The sequence below is a fragment of the Myotis lucifugus genome, unplaced genomic scaffold, assembly GCF_000147115.1.
Source record: "Myotis lucifugus unplaced genomic scaffold, Myoluc2.0 scaffold_1520, whole genome shotgun sequence".
In the NCBI taxonomy this organism is placed as follows: Eukaryota; Metazoa; Chordata; class Mammalia; order Chiroptera; family Vespertilionidae; genus Myotis; species Myotis lucifugus.
This window is the reverse complement of record NW_005872568.1, coordinates 19744-40959: the sequence shown is the minus strand read 5'-3', so window position 1 is coordinate 40959 and position 21216 is coordinate 19744. Positions and strand designations below refer to the sequence as shown.

General features: G+C 41.2%; 1 protein-coding gene and 1 pseudogene across 1 annotated transcript; one reads left to right on the top strand and one right to left on the bottom strand.

Annotated features, from left to right (window-relative positions):
* The first annotated feature begins 754 nt into the window (after positions 1-754).
* Positions 755-6204, top strand: LOC102422569 (homeobox protein NANOG-like). Its single transcript, XM_014449902.1, is given in 4 exon segments — positions 755-905; positions 4297-4571; positions 5576-5662; positions 5800-6204. Coding segments are annotated over 4 exon segments (918 nt in total).
* Positions 2510-3858, bottom strand: LOC106695524 (annotated as a pseudogene).
* Positions 6205-21216: the final 15012 nt, after the last annotated feature.

Below are 21216 nucleotides of genomic sequence, written 5' to 3'. Positions count from 1 at the left end.
TGGCTTTCGGTGAGAACCAGACAACACTCCATTTGGAAGGACTAACTCGTCTTTCTGAAAGCTAAAAAAACAAGAAGCAACTTCAGTGGAAGTTGAAAACAAAGTACTATTTTTGCCATCCATTTAACACACAATGTGTGTTTTATTGTGACCTCAGGGTGAGTCAAAGAGGAAACTGGAGCCAGTTGAAGCTTCTGCATATCTAGCCCGATTTCTAGGCGTCTAAAGATCAAGGAATTAATTCTCCTGGTGGGAGTTTCATTCACCTGAGGTAGCCTCAGGAACTGGAGGTGCATCTTTGATTTTAAAAGGTGGAAACGTGATGAATCTAGAAATATATGATTGCTGGGTTCATTGCACTGGTGGCCCGTTTTCTCCTTCCCCTCCCAGTCTGGGTTATTCCGCAGCTACCTTTTGCATTACAATGGCCTTGGTGAGCCTGGCAGACAGGATTAACTGAGAATTCGCAAGGGTGTGTGTGGGTGTGTGTGGGGCTGCCAGAAGAGGGCGGGCCTAAATTTGGTTGAGCCTCCTTTATAAATTGGGAGCCTCCAATTTTTTTAAATCTTTTTGCAAAATTGGCTGGTCGGGTCCTGTCCCTGCAAAGCTGACCCATTTCCTCCCATCTTTTTGATACTTTTACATCTGGAGATTTTCATATTTCTCTAAGCTCTTCTAGCTAAATACTGAAGCCTGGGTCTTTCTTACAATCTAGCTCTTTGGTGTTTTTTTCTCTTTCCTTCAACTCAGCAACATGAGTGTGGATTCGGCTTATCCCCAAAGCCTGCCCTGCTCTGAATCATCCAATTCTAGGGAGCCTTCACCAGTGCCTGAGATTTATGAGCCTGAAGAAAACTATGCATCCTTGCAAATGTCATCTGCTGAGACACTCCACACAGAGACTGGTAAGAAAAAACGGAATCCTCAAAAGTCTGAGTTCCTGAAGGGAGAAGGGAAGAAAGAAAGGGGGTGGTGGGTAAGGGTCATCCTTTTCCCTCTTGAGCAATTACAGCCCATTTATAGAAGCAGGTGTCATTGCCTATTAATCCTGGCAACACCTCTCTTTCTGTTATAATTTAGTGGCGCATGCCCTTTCACCTGTGTGCCAGGTGTTGGGTTGTGGGCTGGGACTGGGGGACGTGGAACTCAGATCAACTGTATGCTGCATGTTTCAGAACTTCTGTGCGCAGACACAGTGAAAACAAATACGTTGCGGTAAATAAACTGATGCTTACGTCTGAACACACATTAACAGTAAATACTACTAAGTCAGAAGTGGGAACAGCACAGCTTGGGGTGGGGGGCAGGGTGTCTGGTGGTGAGCATCACCTTCCAGGTCCGTCTCTTCCTGGAATGCCAGGAATGGCATGGCTAATTATACAAATGCCACCTTGTTGAGATGTTTTCCCTTTCTACAGCTCTGTGAGCATGTGCGATGCTCACATCTCCTCAATCCGAAAGAAGTGTTCATTCCACTCTATGGTGGATAATTTAATCTGCTGATAGTCAAAGTGGCTGGAGTTTGTAAGTGATACCCAGTTTGGCTTCAAAACCTGTATGGGGAATGCTGGGGATACTTAAAGCCGGTACCATTTTTTTTTTTAGAGATCAGTTTGTTAAAAATGAAAAAGTTAAACGAACTTTTACCCAAGAGTGCCACTTTTAACATAGTACAAAACAATAGCTTAGCCCTGCCTTGTGTGTTCAGTGGTTAGACCGTCGTCCCGTGCACCAGTGGACCTCGGGTTCGATCCTCGGTTGGGGTACCCGAGGAGGCAACTGATCCATTTCTCTCTCTCTCTCTCTCTCTCTCTCTCTCTCTCTCTCTCTCTCCCCTCTCTCATCACTGAAGAAAAAAGAGTCTTTGAGTGAGGATTTAAAAAATAATAATTTAAAAACTATAAACTGAGTGAGGGAGGAATAATTTTGGAAATGAGGTTTCAGAGCTAATAAAGACTAAGTCGGGTGGAGAGGGTAAATGAGGGGGAAAAAACAAAGAGGACATCTGTAATACTTTCAACAATAAAGATAAATTTTAAAAAAGGACAAAGTCTGGGGGTCGAAATGGAAGCCTGTTGAAACTCACGTGTCCTGTTAGTCCTGGTATTTAGAAATGGTGAGTAAACTGTTGACTTTAGGATTTCCAGAGTCGGATCATTGGTTTATATTTTTATTTTATTTTTTTTAGAATAAACACCTGGATTCCATGAGCTAAGACAGGAGGAAGGCTTTATTTGCCTTCCTGGGTCTTGCTTTTCCTCAGCGGGCACCCCAGCTCCTGGCCCTCCAACACAGAGCCTTCTGCGCGGCCGCACTGGCCTGCGCTTGGAGTGATGCGTGCAGGAGCTTGCCTGCTGGAACTGCTCTCTAAAAGATGGATGATTCTGACATTCTTTCTCCTTTACCATATTTCTTCTGAGTTTTCTCTGATCGGGTTTTTTGTGTTGTTGTTTTTTCCGGCAGAACTTTATGATTTCGTTAATGCAAATACAATGTGTACACAACCTATCTATTCCTTTTCTTCGCTGTGCAGCCTGGCATTGGGATTGGTGACTCTGATGGCCAGCTGGGCTGCTCTTTCCACAGTGGCTTTGCGGTTCTTTGAGGAGATGTTGTGAGCAGTCTCAGCACAGTAAGATTTGTTGCACATCAGCAGCACTTCAAGCTCCTTGATGTTACGGACCAGAAACTTCCGGAAGACACTGGACAGCATGTGCTTTGTTTTCTTGTTGCTCCCATAACCAATGTTGGGCATCAAGATCTGGCCCTTGCATCTTCTATGCACCCTATTGTCAATGTCTCTGGGTTTCCGCCATTTTCGCTTCATTTTGACATATCGGTCTGACTGGTGAACTTCTTGGTCCTCTTTTTGACAATCTTGGGTTTCACGAGGGGTCTGAGGGCAGCCTTGGTGCCGAGCAGGAGATGGCTGCCACCTCCGTAGGCAGCGCCAAGGAAGAGAGCTCTCTGATCGGTTTTGTTGTTGTTGTTGTTGTTTTTTAATTCTCTTCCTCCTTAACTTGGCCCAGGGGCGGGTACCTAGTGGTACCCGTACCACTGTCGGTGTGATGTGCTGTAATGAGCACCATGCATTTCTTTACTAAGGTCTTGGTGGGTACCAGTTCGTTGTTGGGATGTGTTGTGGACAACATCAGTAATCTTTGTTTTTCCGCGTACAACACCCTGAGTCCCAGGAGAAGTTGCCCATGTCCAGCCTCAAGGCGCAGCACTTGCTGCCTCCCCAAAAGAGGGATGGTGTGTTTATGGGGCGGGGGGGAGGGGGGGGCAGGAGAGGGGGCAATCTTAGTGTTGGCAGAGGGTGTCTCAGCTCCTATTTTCACTTCTCCTGTTGGGGCTTCCTCTTGCCCCCCTGTCTTGGGGTGCATGTGCGGGTTATCCTGAGATGTCCATGGCTCAGTGCTGGCTTGAAAGAGCTGATGATCAGTTTTAAAAATTATGTAGATAATAATTAAAATTACAAAAGGAGCCGAAACTGGTTTGGCTCAGTGGATAGAGCATCGGCCTGTGGACTGAAGGGTCCCAGGTTCGATTCCGGTCGAGGGCATGTACCTGGGTTGTGGGCACATCCCCAGTAGGAGATGTGCAGGAAGCAGCTGATCGATGTTTCTCTCTCATCGATGTTTCTAGCTCTCTATCTCTTTCCCTTCCTCTCTGTAAAAAATCAATAAAATATATTTTTTAAAAAATTACAAAAGGAAGTTACCATGGGACACTGTAGGTGGCAGTGAAGTAATCTGTTCTGACCTTTTTGAACAGCCAGGATGTTGTCAAAGAGGCTTGAGTCCCACTCTGTTCCCCAGCAATATTAGCCATGTCCTTTGTGTTGGCAATATCCATTATTATTAGCCATGTCCATGGTATATAAAGTGGTGACGCTGGTACACGTACTGGATTGTACAAAGGTTGGCAAGTTATTATTCGGGTTGCTTAGAAATTGTTACTACTTAGCTCTGAGCTTGTGAGGATTTTAAAAGTGCTTTGAAAATAATAAATTTGTGCTCAGCCAGTGTTGCTCAGTGGTTGAACATTGATCTATGAACCTGGAGGTCACGGTTCGATTCCCTGGTGGGGCACATGCCCGGGTTGTGGGCTTGATCCCCCGGTATGGGGGTGTGCAGGAGGCAGCCGATTGATGATTCTCTCATCATTGCTGTTTCTACTTCTCTCCCTCTCCCTTCCTCTCTGAAATTAAAAAAAAAAAGAAAGAAAATAATAAATTTGCAAGTTTAATATCTAAAAAGCTTTAGAGGAAAGTGTTATTTTTATTCCCAGCAGTCTCTCCTCTTCCTTCCTCCATGGACCAGCTTATTCAGAACAGCCCTGATTCTTCCACCAGTCCCAGTCCCAGCAGTCCCAGCGCAACACCACCCACTTCTGTAGAGAACGGGACAGGGAAGGAGGAGAAAGCCCAGGTCAAGAAACAGAAGATCCGAACCGTCTTCTCACAGACCCAGCTCTGTGTACTCAATGAGAGATTTCAAAGACAGAAGTATCTCAGCCTCCAGCAGATGCAAGAACTTTCCAGCATCCTGAACCTTAGCTACAAACAGGTGAGGCTGTTTTGTTGTTGTCTTTGCAATAAGAAATTTTAAAAAAAGAAAACTAATTTGCAGATAAGCATTGCCAACATCTTTCTATGCACTCTGTTTCTATGCAAACCCCCGCCCCCGATAATTTAACATGAAAATGGGATTTTTTGTAACATATTTCATAACCATCTTTCATTAAACAGTCTACTGTATGACTGTCTCAATTTATTTAACATTGTCCCTGTTGCACAAACCAAAATTGTGAGAATGTTTCCAATTTTGCCTTAATCAAAAGAGGTATATACTCCCATCTTCCAGGTTAGGAAGTCCCTAACCCCAACACTGGTTCTTATTAAAGTAAAAATTGCATCTTTTGTTTTTCATCTGTGTGCATTTGATTTCTAATGAGGTTAATCATTTTTCATACATTTTTATTTTTTCATACATTTATTGGTATTATATTTAGTGAAATATTTTATGGTGTTTTTTTTTAAATCATTGGTGCCATACTTAGAAAGTTTATTCCATGATTTTATAACAGGTATAAATATTCTTGTCCCTCTGATCTCATTTTCTAACTGAAGTTTATAAACAACATGGAAATTTTAGTTTACTGTGTGCTGCAATACAATGATATTTTCTAAATAATTGTATGTTTCATAATTCTGAATTAAAATACCACTATTATCATGAAATATGTAATGTGCTCATATGGGGGCACTTTTTATTGCAAACAGATTACCATTAACTGTAACCAATGTCATGGGTAAACCAAAGGGAGATGAATAGACACTTACATGTGCATTGCACTTTAGGTTTATAATACAAAAAGCAGCCAACTGATTTGAGGGGTTTGGAAATTCATTCATAGAATATTGGTTCATGATTTTAAAAAAGACACTAGAAATCCAAATTTTATTCCTGAGCTTTTGATAGTTGTATTTAATTGTCAGTTGAAAAAATGTTAACAATATTCTTTGATCCCTAGCATATCTGCATTACTCTTATTTTATGCTTTCCTACAGATTAAGACCTGGTTCCAGAACCAGAGAATGAAATGTAAGAGGTGGCAGAAATACAACTGGCCAAAGAACAGCCATCGTGTGACCCAGGTAACAGGAAACGTATTTATTCTGCTCTTTCCTTTCAGTGGCTTTCTGGTTTTGTCTATTGCTGAAGCATAAAACCCCAGCCGCAGACGATTCGGATGTTCCTGCACCCTTTCAGTGAGCCCCTCCTTCTCTTTCAGATGAGCTCAGCAACTACAGACTACCTGGGCCTCTCCTCCTGTCACCAGGGATGCCTGGTGAACGCTTCTGGAAACCTTTCCATGTGGAGCAACCATTCCTGGACCAGCCCATCTTGGAACTACCCTGCCTGGAATGGTCAGACCTGGTGTCCCCAAGCCTGGAATAATCAGGCTTGGAACAACCAGGCCTGGAACAACCAATTCCTTAGTTATGGAGAGGAAGCCCTGCAGCCCCAGATCCAGTTCCAGCAAAATCCTGTCAGTGATTTGGAGGCCTCCTTGGAAATTGCTGGGGAAACCTATGATGCAATTCTGCAAGCCCCTAAGTATTATGATACCCAGCAACCCACGGATTTATTCCCAGATTATTCCATGAGCATATAGCCTGAGTCCACGAACACATAGCCATGAACATAGCGTGATGATGGGTATATTACTCAATCTCAGTTTGGGCAGTGGCTGTATTACCTCTCCTAGGATTTTTCTATGTATCTCTGCCTTGATATGCTGCTTCTCATTATGCCTACTGTGCCAATTCGGAGGGTGGGGGTCGGGTATGACTGGAGTCTAAGTAAAAAGGCTTCTGTAGTCTTGCTGCTGTTAGACAAATGATAAAAGATGCCTCTGGCTATAGATAATTAGATATAATACTAGATCTAGTATTTGGATAACTCTAGATCTAGAATCTTAACTTCAAAAATAGAAAGTAAAAGAACAAAGGTGTGTGATAAAGGATTACTCATGTTTTCTGGGATTGGAAGTCTTGTTAAAATCCTCAGTTCAGGTGAATGGTTAAGCTATAATATGCTTCACTGATTTCCTCTGCCCCTTTTGCTGTTTTACTACAACCTTTAATTTGTTTATTACTCAAGTATTTGTAGAAGATGTTTTTTTTGTATTTTGCTGTCATGACAATAGTATCAGTTTGGCTGGTTGGTTTATAAGTTTACATACAAATAAATAAAACGTCTATTTTACCATTAGTTGGTTCTACCCTGATTTCACCCAGTGGTCTAATAATAAGTAAAAATTTGCTAAGCATGGGTATTTATTGGATTTTTTATTTGGGGGGGAGGGGGAATTTAACTGAAACCTTCTTTAGCCTTTGGGGAGATTGCTATCTTAGAAATGAGCAAAGGAAAGGTCCCCAGGATATGATGCTAAGACTGATTAATTAGACCTGAACAAACTTACTCCCTCCTTGTGTGTAAAACTACAATCTGGTCATTTTCAGTTGTAAGAAGAGTGACACATCTGGAAGATCTGGAACCTCATAAGCAGAGCTCCTGGGTCTGTGAAGGGGCTGAGTGAAGGGCAGCAGAGGGGAGAGGCAGATACTAGAATGTCAACTTGAAACGCATGAGTAGTTCTGTGATTGCTCTTCAGTGTAATTATACCCTGCCAGAAAGAAGCTTATTTTTTAAAAAATATTTTTATTGATATCAGAGAGGAAAGAGAAATAGAAATATCAATAATGAGAGAGAAGCATTGATCAGCTGCCTCCTACACGCCCACACTAGGGATTGATCCTGCAACCGGGGCATGTGCCCTGACGGGATCAAACCATGACCTCTTGGTTCTTAGGTCGACACTCAACCACTGAGCCACACCTGCCAGGCATAAGCTATTTTTAAACATTTAAAAAATAATGTGCTTTTATTTGTTTATTTATTTTTGGTTAATCCTCACCTGAGGATACCCTCTCCATTGATTCCTAGAGAGAGCTGAAGGGGAGAGATAGAAACATCCATAGGTTGCCAGGTACGAGGTAAGTGCCCTCGACTGTGCCCTTTAGTCCATCTGCTGACGCTCTAACCATTGAGCCAAATCAGACAGGGCAAAATACTTTTATTTTTGACAATTAAATTTGTAGACCAACTACCCGACTAGGGTTTAGCCAGGGGTGGGCAAACTTTTTGACTCGAGGGCCACAATGGGTTCTTAAACTGGACCGGAGGGCCAGAACAAAAGCATGGATGGAGTGTTTGTGTGAACTAATATAAATTCAAAGTAAACATCATTACATAAAAGGGTACGGTCTTTTTTTTTTTTTTTTTTTTTTTTTAGTTTTATTCATTTCAAACGGGCCGGAAATTTAATGTGTCATTTTTATGTATGGCTCTATAAGTGTATTGATGTTAACACTGAAGAAAAAAGGATCAGAGACCAATACATAAGTAAATTCTAGGGCTAATTTGAAATAGATTTTTCTTTTTTCAGGTAATCTATATTCTCACCTTATAAGGATCTAAGCAGCCCTTTAAAAAGTATGTTAATAATCCCCTTTTTACTGTCCTTTCCCCATCCAGGCTTGCCCCAAATTTATTGGGTTGGGGGCACTTTCATTCACTACTCTGCCTTTTGCTCCATAGAAACCTCCAGCTCTCGAGCATCAGAGATGCAGAGAATAGCCAGAGCAGTTTTCTTGGTCATTTTCCTCTTGGTGTCCCCAGTTGTCCAGTGTTTCTCTATAATCTCATCCAACCCAATTATCTAGACAATTCCCAGAAGAAGAAGGCAGGGATAATTAACTTCTGTCAATCTAAGGACAACATGCTATTCCTTTAAGCTGTCAGATTTTTGAGTTGTGTGCCCTGTACTATATTATGGACCCAGGAGATAATTGAAACAGAAAGCATTCATTGAACAATGAAAATGCCATTTTCTAAGTCACCCCTGTTTAGTCTTATAATTCAAGGAGATTTGATTCTGACTTTGAAAATAATTGATCTGTTCCTGCCACTTGCCCTTTTCACTTATATTTTAGATGTATGAGTGAAGGAAAAAGATTAAACTAGAGCTTTTCTTTTTAAAGGTAATTTGTCACTGACATTCCTACAAAATTCTTAGCTATAAATAAATACACATAAAAGACAACAAATTTGAGGAAATCCTAAAAGGTGAACCACAGTCTAGAAACTTGGGAAAATAGTTATTACAAGGTGCTAGAGTCCAGTCAGGACGACGTGGCTCAATGGTTGAGTGTTGACCTATGAAACGAGGTCATGTTTTGATTCTGGATCCCCACTGTGGAGGTGTGCGAGAGGCAGCCAATCAATGATTCTCATCATTGATGTTTCTATTTCCCCCTCTCTCTTCCTCTCTGAATCAATAAAAATATATTTAAAAATACACACAAACCAAAGTGTTAGAGCCCAGTACTAAACCATGCCATGGTACAATTTTACACACACACTCCTGTTTGCTTCTTGTGTTTGCTTTGGATTAAGTTGGGAATAAGCAAGAAATGGCTAAGAATTAAGGAAGATTTAGAGTGGCAAAAAAGACAGGAGCACCTATTAACTTCAAAGCATCATGCTAGATACTGAAGAAGAAAAATAAAGCAAGGGAGAAAAGGGAAAATAAGATTGAAAGGAAAAGTGGGCAAACAACTGATTTCTGATGTTAATAGTTTGCTTTTGGAAATTAGCCATTTATGGAAGTGCCATTCATTTATTGTTTCTTATGCCCAAAAGGTACATATTATTAGAGTAAAGATGGAAAAACCAAGCAGAGGATAGTAAAATCCATAATCATCAAAGAACATTTTATTTTTTTATAAAATCAGACATTCTGATCGAAACACTAAAATTTGCTGTTAAAAACAATTTAAGCAATGGAGAAAATACATAATAAAGAGATTCTAGTGAAAATAACTATTCAGTGATGAACATTTCCTGCAGCTATTTTGTATATGGGTGGTTTTACATGTGAATTTTAATGGATATATTATAACAGGATTATACCATATATTCTCTCTCTGTGTCTCTTTTTTTTTCTTTACTGATTTCAGAGAAAGAGAGGAAAAGAGAGGGAGAGAGAAACATTGATGTGAGAGAGACACATTGATGGAACCTGTGACCTTTTGGGTGAATGAGAAGATGATCAATCAACTGAGTCACATACTAGTACAATGTGTGCCCAGGCCTTACACTCTTCAAAACTTTTTGTTTTTACTTAGCATCACATCTTCAACTTCTTTGCATGTTAGAATTTAGAAATATATTTGTTTGAAAGAATCTAAGTATTGGTAATTACATTATAAAATAGCAAGATTCCCTATTTTCCCTAAATATATTAGCCAAGGTTGAGATGGTTTCTTCCTCGAATATTCTCTACCAAAGCATTTCTGATATGAATAAATGAATGGAATTCAGGTAGCTAAAGAAGAGAAAGATTAAGTTTTGGTTCTTCCTAACATCTCAGTGTGACTTAGTCATTCCCTTAAAAAAAAAATACCCGACAACCATTAATAAAATATTAAAACAAATTCATTACAGTTAACTTTGTTAACATCATGTTAACATTGATGTCTTTCCAGACACTTTCATGCATGCACATGACATAAACAGAATTACAGCACACTTCTCCCTATTCAAATGTGGAATTATATCATGCATTTTGTTCTACAGTCTGCTTTTTCTACATAAGAATATATCATAGTACAGCCTTGGCCAGGTAGCTCAGTTGGTAAGAGCATCATCCTGATTTGCCAAAGTTGTGGCAGGGCACATACAAGAATTAACCAATGAATGCATAAATAAGTGGAACAACAAATCAATATTTCTCTGCCTTCCTCTCACTCTCTAAAATCAATTAAAAAATTTAAAATTAATTCGTATAAAGAGTATATCATATCACAGATGTAACACAACTTAAGTTGTTTCTGTTTTGGTTACTTGCCACCAAAAATTATGTTGCTACTAACATTTTGTCATTTTAAACATGTAGACAGATGTTTTAAAATATGGAAAAAATGTTTTCATAAGTAATAGAAATTGAAATTCATACTTGAAATTGCACACTATTTTTGGATTGGCACTTTATTCTGTTAACTAGCTAATTTATTAAAGCACTATGAGGTCATAGTAATTAAAAACACAAGTTTTAGTCTTTTTGTTTTTAAAAACTTAAACATTTATAGTTAATATCTAAGAAGGTTGCTCTTGGAGAATTAAACTAATAGATATTAGAGCCAAATTCACCATCTGGGTAAGTAAGCCACCATAAAAGCTGGAAGAGGCTGCCAAAATGAATTAGGAGAAGTACAAAGCTTTTCAGCTTTTCTCTTTTGGTCACAGACTTATCAGAATATAAATTAGTACAATAGGACACAAGGTAAAAATAAAATTAGTTCTAAATTCATTTGCCATCCTCTCCCATCTTTTCTCTTCAAAATCTTGCTCTCTCCAGTCTCCTCCCAAAAGGTTGTTACTTCCAATGTCTTATTTTAGCTACCTTATTATACAAGGTGGGGCAAAAGTAGATTTACAGTTGCGACTACTTAAAACAGAGTTTATTCTTGTATTCTTATTTATTGTATTATTTTCCATACAAACAATTGTAAACCTACTTTTGTCCCACCCTGTATTTTAGCTTTTAAAAATCACTGGGTCTTGATTTTCAGCTTGCATTTCCATTTCAGTTTGTACTTGAAGGAAACAAGCACACTGGATTGAGTTGCCTTGCGGCGTCTTCTGACTTTCATAGTTTGGATTCGAAGCTCAGAAGTGGGAGGAAACTATAGTTTGCATAGTGAATTTCAAGCACCCAATTCTCCTGGTTAAGGACACGTTTAATTCTGTTAGGAATAATCGTGCTATTCTTCAGAAAAGTTGGTGTCTACAGGGAAAAGGTTGGTGTCTACAGGGAAAAGGTTGGTGTCTACAGGAAAAAGTAGGGCTGTGACTGCAAACCCAAGGTTAAGGCAGACAACTGCCAGACAGAGGTAGGGAAGTGGGGGAGGGCCTTTCCTGCTCCCAGGGCTAAGTGAGCTTTGCCTCAAGCGGGAGATAAAGGGAATTTGTTAAATAAAGAAGCCAGTTGGGGCAGACAAAAGCTTCCGGGACAGGAAGTTGGTTGACTAAGGACACCGAAATGTAGGCATTTGAATAGGTTCCTTGGGGTGAGGTGGAAGTGTAACCTGACTAAAAAGAAGCAGCAGCTGGTGGTCAGTCTCTTCTTAAAGGATTCCTGGTATCTGGGTGGTTGTTACCAACTCTGTGGTCCTAGAAGGAAGTGCCCTTGAGAATTTTAGAAGGTTAAATACCTGGAAAATAACTTTAAAGATAGCACTACCTCCATGTACACTACCAGACAAGCTATCGAACAAAAAAAATCTCTCTCTCTCTCTCTCTCTCTCTCTCTCTCTCTCTCTCTCACACACACACACACACACACACACACACACACACACACACCTCACAGGTCAAACTGAGATGCGAGAAGCAAATTAATTAAGCACAGGGCATGAAGCGTGGGCATGCAATGGGTCATACTAATGCACTTACGATAGGGTGCAAGTGGGGAAAAAAGGGTTGCAATGTTCTGATGACCCATCTCTCTGACGTGCGTGTGGTGACAAGAACTAAGTACAAGGACTGAGGACCAGAACTTGAGGTTGAAGTAGGGCCAGGGTTCTGCGGAAGGAAGGTAGCTGGACACAACCACACAGGCTTGTACTATCCGAAACACCGAGGGCAAGTACTTTTGGCCACAAAAGTAGCTCTCCTTAGCTTGATGAGCAGCTATGGAATTTATTTCACTGGTTGGTCAGAATACCTGTGTGGCTGGAATGGGTGTCGCCAATGGATGTCCAATTAAAGAGTTATGGATTTCGAGTACTTCTATGAAGAAAAATTCCTTGTTTAAATATCTGCTACATCCCTAGACAATTTGCTCAGTGGATAGAGAGTAGGCCTGCAGACTGAAGGGTCCTGGATTCGATCCCAGTCAAGGGCACGTGCCTGGGTTGGGGCTTGATCCCCAATAGAGGGCATGCAGAAGGCAGCCAATCAGTGATTCTCTCTCATCATTGATGTTTCTCTCTCCCTCTACTTTGCTCTATGAAATCAATTAAAAAATATTTTTAAAAAATATCTGCTACATCAGTCTTCATCAGGATTAGAGAAATATGATTCATTCTTAACTTTGCCAATGACTCTTTCCTTATGCCACTTGCATCTTCCAAAAGAACAGTGAAAAATAAAGTCAGTTTCAACTTGGGGAAAAAATCTTATAAGAAAACTTTACAGCCCTGGCCAGGAGCATCATTTCATACATCAAAAGGTTGCCGGTTCAGTTCCGGATCAGGGCGCATCGCTAAATTGTGGTTTCAATCTCTGGTCAAGGTGTGTGAGGGAGACAACCAATCAATGTTTCTCTCTCACATCGATGTTTCTCTCATTCCCTTTCCCTCGCCTTTCTCTCTCTCTCTGAGTGAGGATTAAAAAACAAACAAAACACCTTTACATTTATACAGCACTCTCTTACATGAAAAAATGTAAATTTTATTTCTCATGATCCTTAAGCTACATTCTGAGATTAACTATCATTTATAGGTAAAGAAACCAAAGCTCAGGAAGTTTTGGGGGTTTTTTCAGCCCATCCCTCCCTGGGGAAGTTTAAATAAGACATCCAATGTTATGTGATCTTCTCTTCAGTCCAAGTTGACTATAACCCAGCTCCATTAAGAAATTGCTCTAGCCTGGCCCACATGGCTCAGTGGTTGAGTGTCGACCTGTGAACCAGGAAGTCACAGTTGGATTCCCTGTTTCAGGCTCTATCCCTGGTGTGGGGAGTGCAAGAGGCAGCTAATCAATGATTCTCTGTCATCATTGATGTTTCTCTCTCTCTCTTCCTTCCTCTCTGAAAATAATAAAAATATATTTTTTTAAAAAACCTGCTCTATCTTCAATCCACTGCAATCCATTTTCTGTCCTTAACAAGCCATTGTAATAAAGCTAAAATTTTAAAATCACCTTACATTCATCCTTCATTAGTTTATTAAAAGAAATACTTGTTTTTCTTGGTGTTGAGATGAGGGATACTGCCTATCTTCTTAGAGATAACATAAATGGTTCCATTCTTTTTTTGGAAATGTATATTTTTCAATTAAAAAAATTATTAATCATATTTGTTTTACAGATGAGGAAACTGAATTGCAGAATGAGGTTGGTATACTAGTAAATGCAGATACCAAGTGGGCAGACATGTCTAGAGTACAGGTGCTGCAAACTCTTAAACTATAGATACATATTTGTGAATAGTCAGCCTAGAGGTATGGAGATGCTAGTTAAAATTATACATTTTAAAAAACATATATTTTTTTATTGATTTCAGAGAGGAAGAGAGAGATGGAAACATCAGTGATGAGAATCATTGATTGGCTGCCTCCTACACACCACACTGGGTATCGAACCTGCAACTGGGAATTGAACTGTTGACTTCTTGGTTCACAGGTAGGTCGATGGCTGGGCAAATGGTTTAAGTCAGTAACCTTAAATATTATCTTACTTGACTCTAAACTAACATTTATAACAACTATGTGACCATACTGTGATAATTACTATAAATGCACTCTCATTAAACAAGGTGAGATACTATTATCCTATTATAGATGCTGACGGTTAGAGCAAGAGTCATGACTTCCCAAAAAACACACACCTAAGAAGAGCTGACTCCAGAACCCCTGGTCTTAGCTATACTTTTATATGGATTTCTCTCCATGTCAGAATGCTGTATTTATATTGCTCTATATCAGTGGTTCTCAACCTGTGGGTCACTACCCCTTTGGGGGTCAAACAACCCTTTCACAGGGGTCACCTAAGACCATCGGAAAACACATATATAATTACATATTGATTTTGTGATTAATCACTATGCTTTAATTATGTTCAATTTGTAACAATGAAATTGGGGGTCACTGCCGGGAGCCGGTCCATCCTTGCTGCAGAGAAGAAACATCTGCACAGCATATGTTTCGAGGTACCTGACGTATATGGCATACTGTTCTTAATGTTTGCTCTCCTTAGTGCCATGTGTTTTGACCAAGGTCACCTCTCCAAGAAAGGTTGTTTCCCCAGGTGAGGATCTTTCCCTGAGGTTAGGGAGGGGATATAACCCCTTAATTAAGTGCCAGGCGGGTAGTTAAGCTACATAATCTTTACTCCCTGGAATGGAGATAAGAAACGCCCTAACCTTTGTAATAGAAATTGACAGGATTAAAATCGGCTGGTATAAATACGGATGTAACAAGACAATAAACAACACAACCTGATCAGATCCTCATCACATCCTCATCAGTTCCTCATCAGCTCCTCATCAGCTCCTCATCAGAACCTCATCAGATCCTACTGTATTAAAGGGTCGCGGCATTAGGAAGGTTGAGAACCACTACTCTAGATCCTTTTAAAAAACACACAATCTTTTGTTCCTTGGCCTGTGAATGTCTCTCTGATTTTTACCTTGCAGATGTTTAAGGGTTTTTCTTCCTCTGGTAATCATGAACAGTGGTATTCCCCGGATTCTGTCATCAGCCCTGTTCTGTTCTCTGTCCTCTTGCTTTGCCCTTGTTTTTATTTTATTTTATTTTTTTAATATTTTATTGATTTCAGATAAGAAGGGAGAGGGAGAGAGAGACAGAAACATCAATGATGAGAGAGAATCATTGATAGGCTGCCTCCCACATGCCCTCTACTGAGGATCTAGCAACCTGGGCATGTGCCCTTGACCAGAATCGAACCTGGGACCCTTCAGTCTGCAGGCTGACACTCTATCCACTGAGCCAAGCTAGCTAGGACTTCGCCCTTCTTTTTAACTAGCATCTCCATACTTCTAGGCTATTTCCAAATATGTATCTTCAGTTTAAGAGTTTGTAGCACCTGTACGCTAAACCTATCTGCCCACTTGGTATCTGCATTTACACCAACCTAATTCTGTGACTCAGTTTCCTCATCTGTAAAAAAAATATGAGTAATATTTTTTAATTTAATTTTCTTCATCACAATTTATCCCTTCTATGCCCTCTTCCACACAGCCCCCCACCCCACCACACTGTTGTCCATGTCCATGAGTTTTCTCTCTCTTTTTTTGTTTTGCTCAACTCCTCCCTTCCCACCCACCTCCAAAGCTGTCTGCCTGCTCTCTACCTATGAGTCTGTCTCTATTTCACTTGATAGTTCACTTTGTTCATGAAATTCCCTATATGTGCCCTTGACTGGAATTGAACCCAAGACCCTTCACTCAGTGGGCCAATGCTTTAACCACTGAGCAAAACCAGCTAGGACGCAACTTCTTCCTGAAGTAAGCATCAGTGAGATGTTTGGGGACTTGAACACCACTGATACCAATTTCGGTGGAGGTGACAATGACAAATTTCTGGTGTGTTCCACGCAGAGGAACTCAACTAAGAGACAGAGGACTAGTGACAAGTAGCTGGCCACTGCTCAGCTGCCTCAGAAAAACCACCCTGTAGCCTCTGTGGAGCCCAGTGAGGATGATCAGCATGGTCCCGGGAGTGATACCGGCCCGAGGTTTTCTCACATGCTGACTGAAGTGTTTCTTGGCTCAACAGCTTTAGAGATACCTCTTCAGTAGGATAGTATCTAGGCATTTTGTGATGTTTAACTGTTGCAGAAGACCAAAGAAATACCAAGCACGCTTCATAGAGAAAGGGAGGGACCCCGTTTATTAACACTAGTGGACTCTGGGAATAATTTCCAAATCAGAGTGAAGTAACACGCAGAGGGCTTCACTTTTTATAACCTTCTGGGGTCTTGTCTTGCAGATATGGTTCCACCCCCTTTTGTGGGCTTACAGGAAGGTCCCCAGGTGTTGGGGGTCCCCAGGCCATATCCGATGATCTGTCCTGGGGCCAGAGATGACCTCCCCCCCAGGGCAGTGCATTGTTCACAGTTTTTATGGCCTGACACGCCTTACAAGACCAGTTTCCTCCTCAACTTAACATCTTCACTTGAATTTCTAATAAGCAACACAAAATTAATATTTCCAAACCAAACTTCCAATATTCCTCCCCTACACAAGTTCTTCCTATAGCCTTCTCCATCAGTGTATGACAATTCCATCTGTCTAGTTGGTCAGGCCAAAACCATAAAACCAACTTTGTTTACTAGGCCATCAAAATATATCTAGAATTCAGATGTTTCTTTTTTATTCAATATATTTTTATTGATTTCAGAGAGGAAGGGAGAAAGGAGAGAAACATCAATGAGAATCATTGATCAGCCAATGCCTGCATGCCCCCTACTGGGTATTGAGCCTGCAACCCGGGTATGTGCCCTGACCAGGAATCAAACCATGACCTCCTGGTTCATAGGTTGATGCTCAACCACTGAGCCATGCTGGCTGGACAATTTATTTATTTATTTGTTTGTTTGTTTATCTTTTATTTATTTTTTTAAAGTATATATTTTTATTGATTTCAGAGAGGAAGGAAAAAGGAGAGAGAGAAAGAATCATTCATGATGAGAGATAATCATGGACCTGCTGCCTCCTGCAAGTCCCCCACTGGGGATAGAGCCCACAACCCGGGCATGTGCCCTTGACCGGAATCGAACCTGGGACCTTTCAGTTCACAGGTCGACACTCTATCCACTGAGCCAAACTGGCTAGGCTGTTTGTTTATCTTTTAAAGAAATGTACTGATTTTGTTACTGCCTGAATTACAGGAGAGCTGGGGCTTGAAATTACCTGGGTCCTCTGGCAAAAGAGTAAGCTCACATTGGCAAGTTCCAATACAAGCTGTACTTAATCCCTTACTATCTAGAAGACTACTACACTATCCAAAGTGCCATATACTGCTTAAATTGTTCCAATAGCCTTCCAACTGCTCTCCTTCTTTGCACCCTTGCCTTCCTGTAATCTAGTCTCAACCTATTGGCCAAAATGAGAGAGAGAGAGAGAGAGAGAGAGAGAGAGAGAGAGAGAGAGAGAGAGAAAGAGAATGATCTGTTGTTCCACTTATTTATGCATTCATTGGTTGATTCTTATATGTGCCCTGACAGGAGATCAAACTCACAACTTTGGCATATGGGGATGACATTCTAACCAACTGAGCTACCTGGCCAGGGCTTGTTCTAGCTTTTTCAGTTGGGAGTGGGACCCAGGAGTCTTATCTTTTAAGATTTACTAATGCTTGCTTTTTTGCAACAGTTTTGCTGCTGGAACACAAGTGTAAAAACCACCACTAAATCAAACCCAAAATGAGAAAGGAAAAGACTCATACTAACATCATCATCTTGGACACATACTGGCCATCGTCTATCACTACTGGCCATCTGACCTACAAATGTGGTGGGATTGACAAAAAATTTGAGAAGGAGGCTGCTGAGATAAGGAAGGGGCTCCTTCAAGTATGCCTGGGTCTTGGATAAGCTAAAAGCTGAACATGGCCTGGCTGGTGAGGCTCAGTTGGTTGGAGCGTTGTGCCATGCAGCGAAAGGTCTTGGGTTTGATTTACAGTCAAGGCTCATACCTAGGTTTTGGGTTCCATCCCCAGCCCTGGGTGGAATATGTGCAAGAGGCAGGCGATTGATGTTTCTCTATCTCTTCCTTTTTCTCTCTCTCTCCCCCTCCTCTTCTCTCAGGCATGCATATCATAAACTCTAAGGTCTCCCTGCAACCAGGGGAGCAATGGGCAGTGGCAGCTCATCCTGGGCTAACCCCCTGAGCCTGTCTTTTCTTCTCCTCTGACTTTCTAGTGAGCCAAAGCAGCCCTGCCTAGGCTCTGTCCTGTCGCTTCTTCTATGCTAAACCCTTCCTTGTTTCACTGTCTCCAGCTGTAATAAACGTATTCTCAAAAAAAAAATCTCTAATTCTTGTGCACCCTAAATTTTAAGAAGCACTGCTCTGGAATACAGTGCTAGGCAATAGGGAAAATACAGCTTCAGTGGTCAAAACACTGATATTCATAATATTGGAGAATTATAAGAACTCTCAAAACCAGACATTTTTTCCTTGTGGTTCAGTTTTAGAGTTGTCAGATCTTACTCTAACTAAAGGTTTATAATATTTAAGGAGTAAATTATGTGTACCAAATGCTAAGTTCTCCTAGTGGAGAGGTCTGAAGGGTGGAACCATCAAACTGAATTATCAGTGGACCCTGAGCAACACTATAGAAAGCAGGGCTTCACTCCCCCTTTCCCACCCTACCCCCAGGGCATCTTTGACCCCATGTAAGAAAGGATTTCTTTTCCTACTCTTAGATCTAGCCCCCAGGAAAGGGGAAGACATCTGGAAAAATCTACCAAAGCTGAGTCAACATTTAACATTGCTCTGAAAAAGATGTGATATTATCAGCCTAGAAGTGAACAGGCTTCTCAGTTTCTCAGTAGGTGTTAGAAAATGAGGAAGAGGAACTTAGTAGGTGGTTGTGGGAGTTGAGTAAGGTGAAGTGATGGTGGTTGTACTGAGAAAAAAGGAGAAACCCCTATCTAGCACCATAGTTGCTCTAATTTGCTGGTAGTGGAATGAAATAATGCTATTAATACTAATAATAATGCATCTGAATATTGTACTTAGCCGAAACCGGTTTGACTCAGTGGATAGAGTGTCGGCCTGCGGACTGAAGGGTCCCAGGTTCGATTCCGGTCAAGGGCATGTACCTTGGTTGTGGGCACATCCCCAGTAGGAGATGTGCAGGAGGCAGCTGATCGATGTTTCTCTCTCATCGATGTTTCTAACTCTCTATCACTCTCCCCTCCTCTCTGTAAAAAATCAATAAAATATAAAAAAAAAATATGTTTGAATATTGTACTTAAAATATTTCAGGATGCCAGAGTATTCTAATGTTATAAAGGGATTAGAGAAAGAAGGAGCTAGAGGTCCCTGTCTCCCAGGAGTATGTATGTATTTTAAAAAATTTTTATTTATCGCCGAAACCGGTTTGGCTTAGTGGATAGAGCGTCGGCCTGCGGACTGAAAGGTCCCAGGTTCGATTCCGGTCAAGGGCACGTACCTGGGTTGCGGGCACATCCCCAGTAGGAGATGTGCAGGAGGCAGCTGATCGATGTTTCTCTCTCATCGATGTTTCTAACTCTCTATCTCTCTCCCTTCTTCTCTGTAAAAAATCAATAAAATATATTTTAAAAAAAAATTTTTATTTATCAATTTGAAAGAGAGAGAAACATTGATTTGCTGTTCTACTTATTTCTGCATCCATTTATTGGTTGATTCTTGTATGTGCCCCATCTGCTAGCAACAAAGATCAATAGTATGCCTCCAACATAGCACCATTCCCCCAGGGGGGTGATTAGCCATCTATGTAGTGGCAGGTTCATTCTTAGGACCACTTTCATCTTGGAAGAAGCAGTACTTTTGTTCTTCTTTTTTTTTTTAAATATATTTTATTGATTTTTTACAGATAGGAAGGGAGAGGGATAGAGAGTTAGAAACATCGATGAGAGAGAAACATCGATCAGCTGCCTCCTGCACATCCCCCACTGGGGATGTGCCTGCAACCAAGGTACATGCCCTTGACCGGAACTGAACTCAGGACCCTTCAGTCCGCAGGCCGACACTCTATCCACTGAGCCAAACCGGTCAGGGCAGTACTTTGTTCTTATTGGAATAGACATTTATTCTGGATACAGATTTGCCTTTCCTGCATGAATGCTTCTGCCAAAGTTGCCATCTGTGCATTTACAGAATGCGTAATCTAACTTCATGGTATTTCACACAGCATTCTGATTGATGAGTTCACTTTATTGAAAATGAAGTGTCACAAATGCGCTCATACTTATGGATTTCACCAGTCTCACAATGTTTCCCATCATCCTGAAGTGGTTGGCTAGAATGGTGGAATGGCCTTTGGAAGGCCCATTAACAGAGCCAGCTAGGTGGCACTACATTTCAGGGCTGGGGGATTGTCCTGCAGGCAACTGTGCATGCTCTAAATCAACATTCAATACATGATGTTGTTTCTCCCATAGCCTGGATTTACAAGTCCAGGAATGCAGGAAAACAAAGACTTTGTATCATCTTATTGGAAAAGAGCACATTTTTTATTGTACACAGGGCAGACAGAAGCATGACTTTGCTATTTTCTTTTTTAAAAAAAAATATTTTTATTGATTTTAGAGAGGGAGAAGGAGAGAGAGATAGACACGTCAATGATGAGAGAGAATCATTGATCGGCTGCCTCCTGGCACACCCCACACTGGGGATCCAGCCCACATCCCAGGCAAATGCCCTGACGGGGAATAGAACTGCAATCTCCTGGTTCATAGGTCGGTGCTCAAACTGAGCCATGCCGGCTGGGCTGACTGCTATTTTCTTTATTTGAAGATTAAATATGATTTAAGGAGATGTCTATAGGTGCCAAGTTGACAAGAGATGAGCCATGATGGTTACTTTTATGTATCTATTTGGCTAGTCTAGATTAGCCTGCAGGATCGGGCCAAAACCAGCTCTTCTACATTCCCTAAGGGGTCCTGGATTGCAAGAGGATGCAAGGCCAGGCCAAGGGACCCCACTGGTGCACGATCTGGGCTGGGGAGGGGAGCCAGAGGTTGGCCAGCCAGGGAGGGACCGCGGGAGGGCTCCAGGGCATGTTCGACCCATCTCGCTCAGTCCCAATTGGCCAGACCCCAGAAGCAGGCTAACCTACCAGTTGGTACG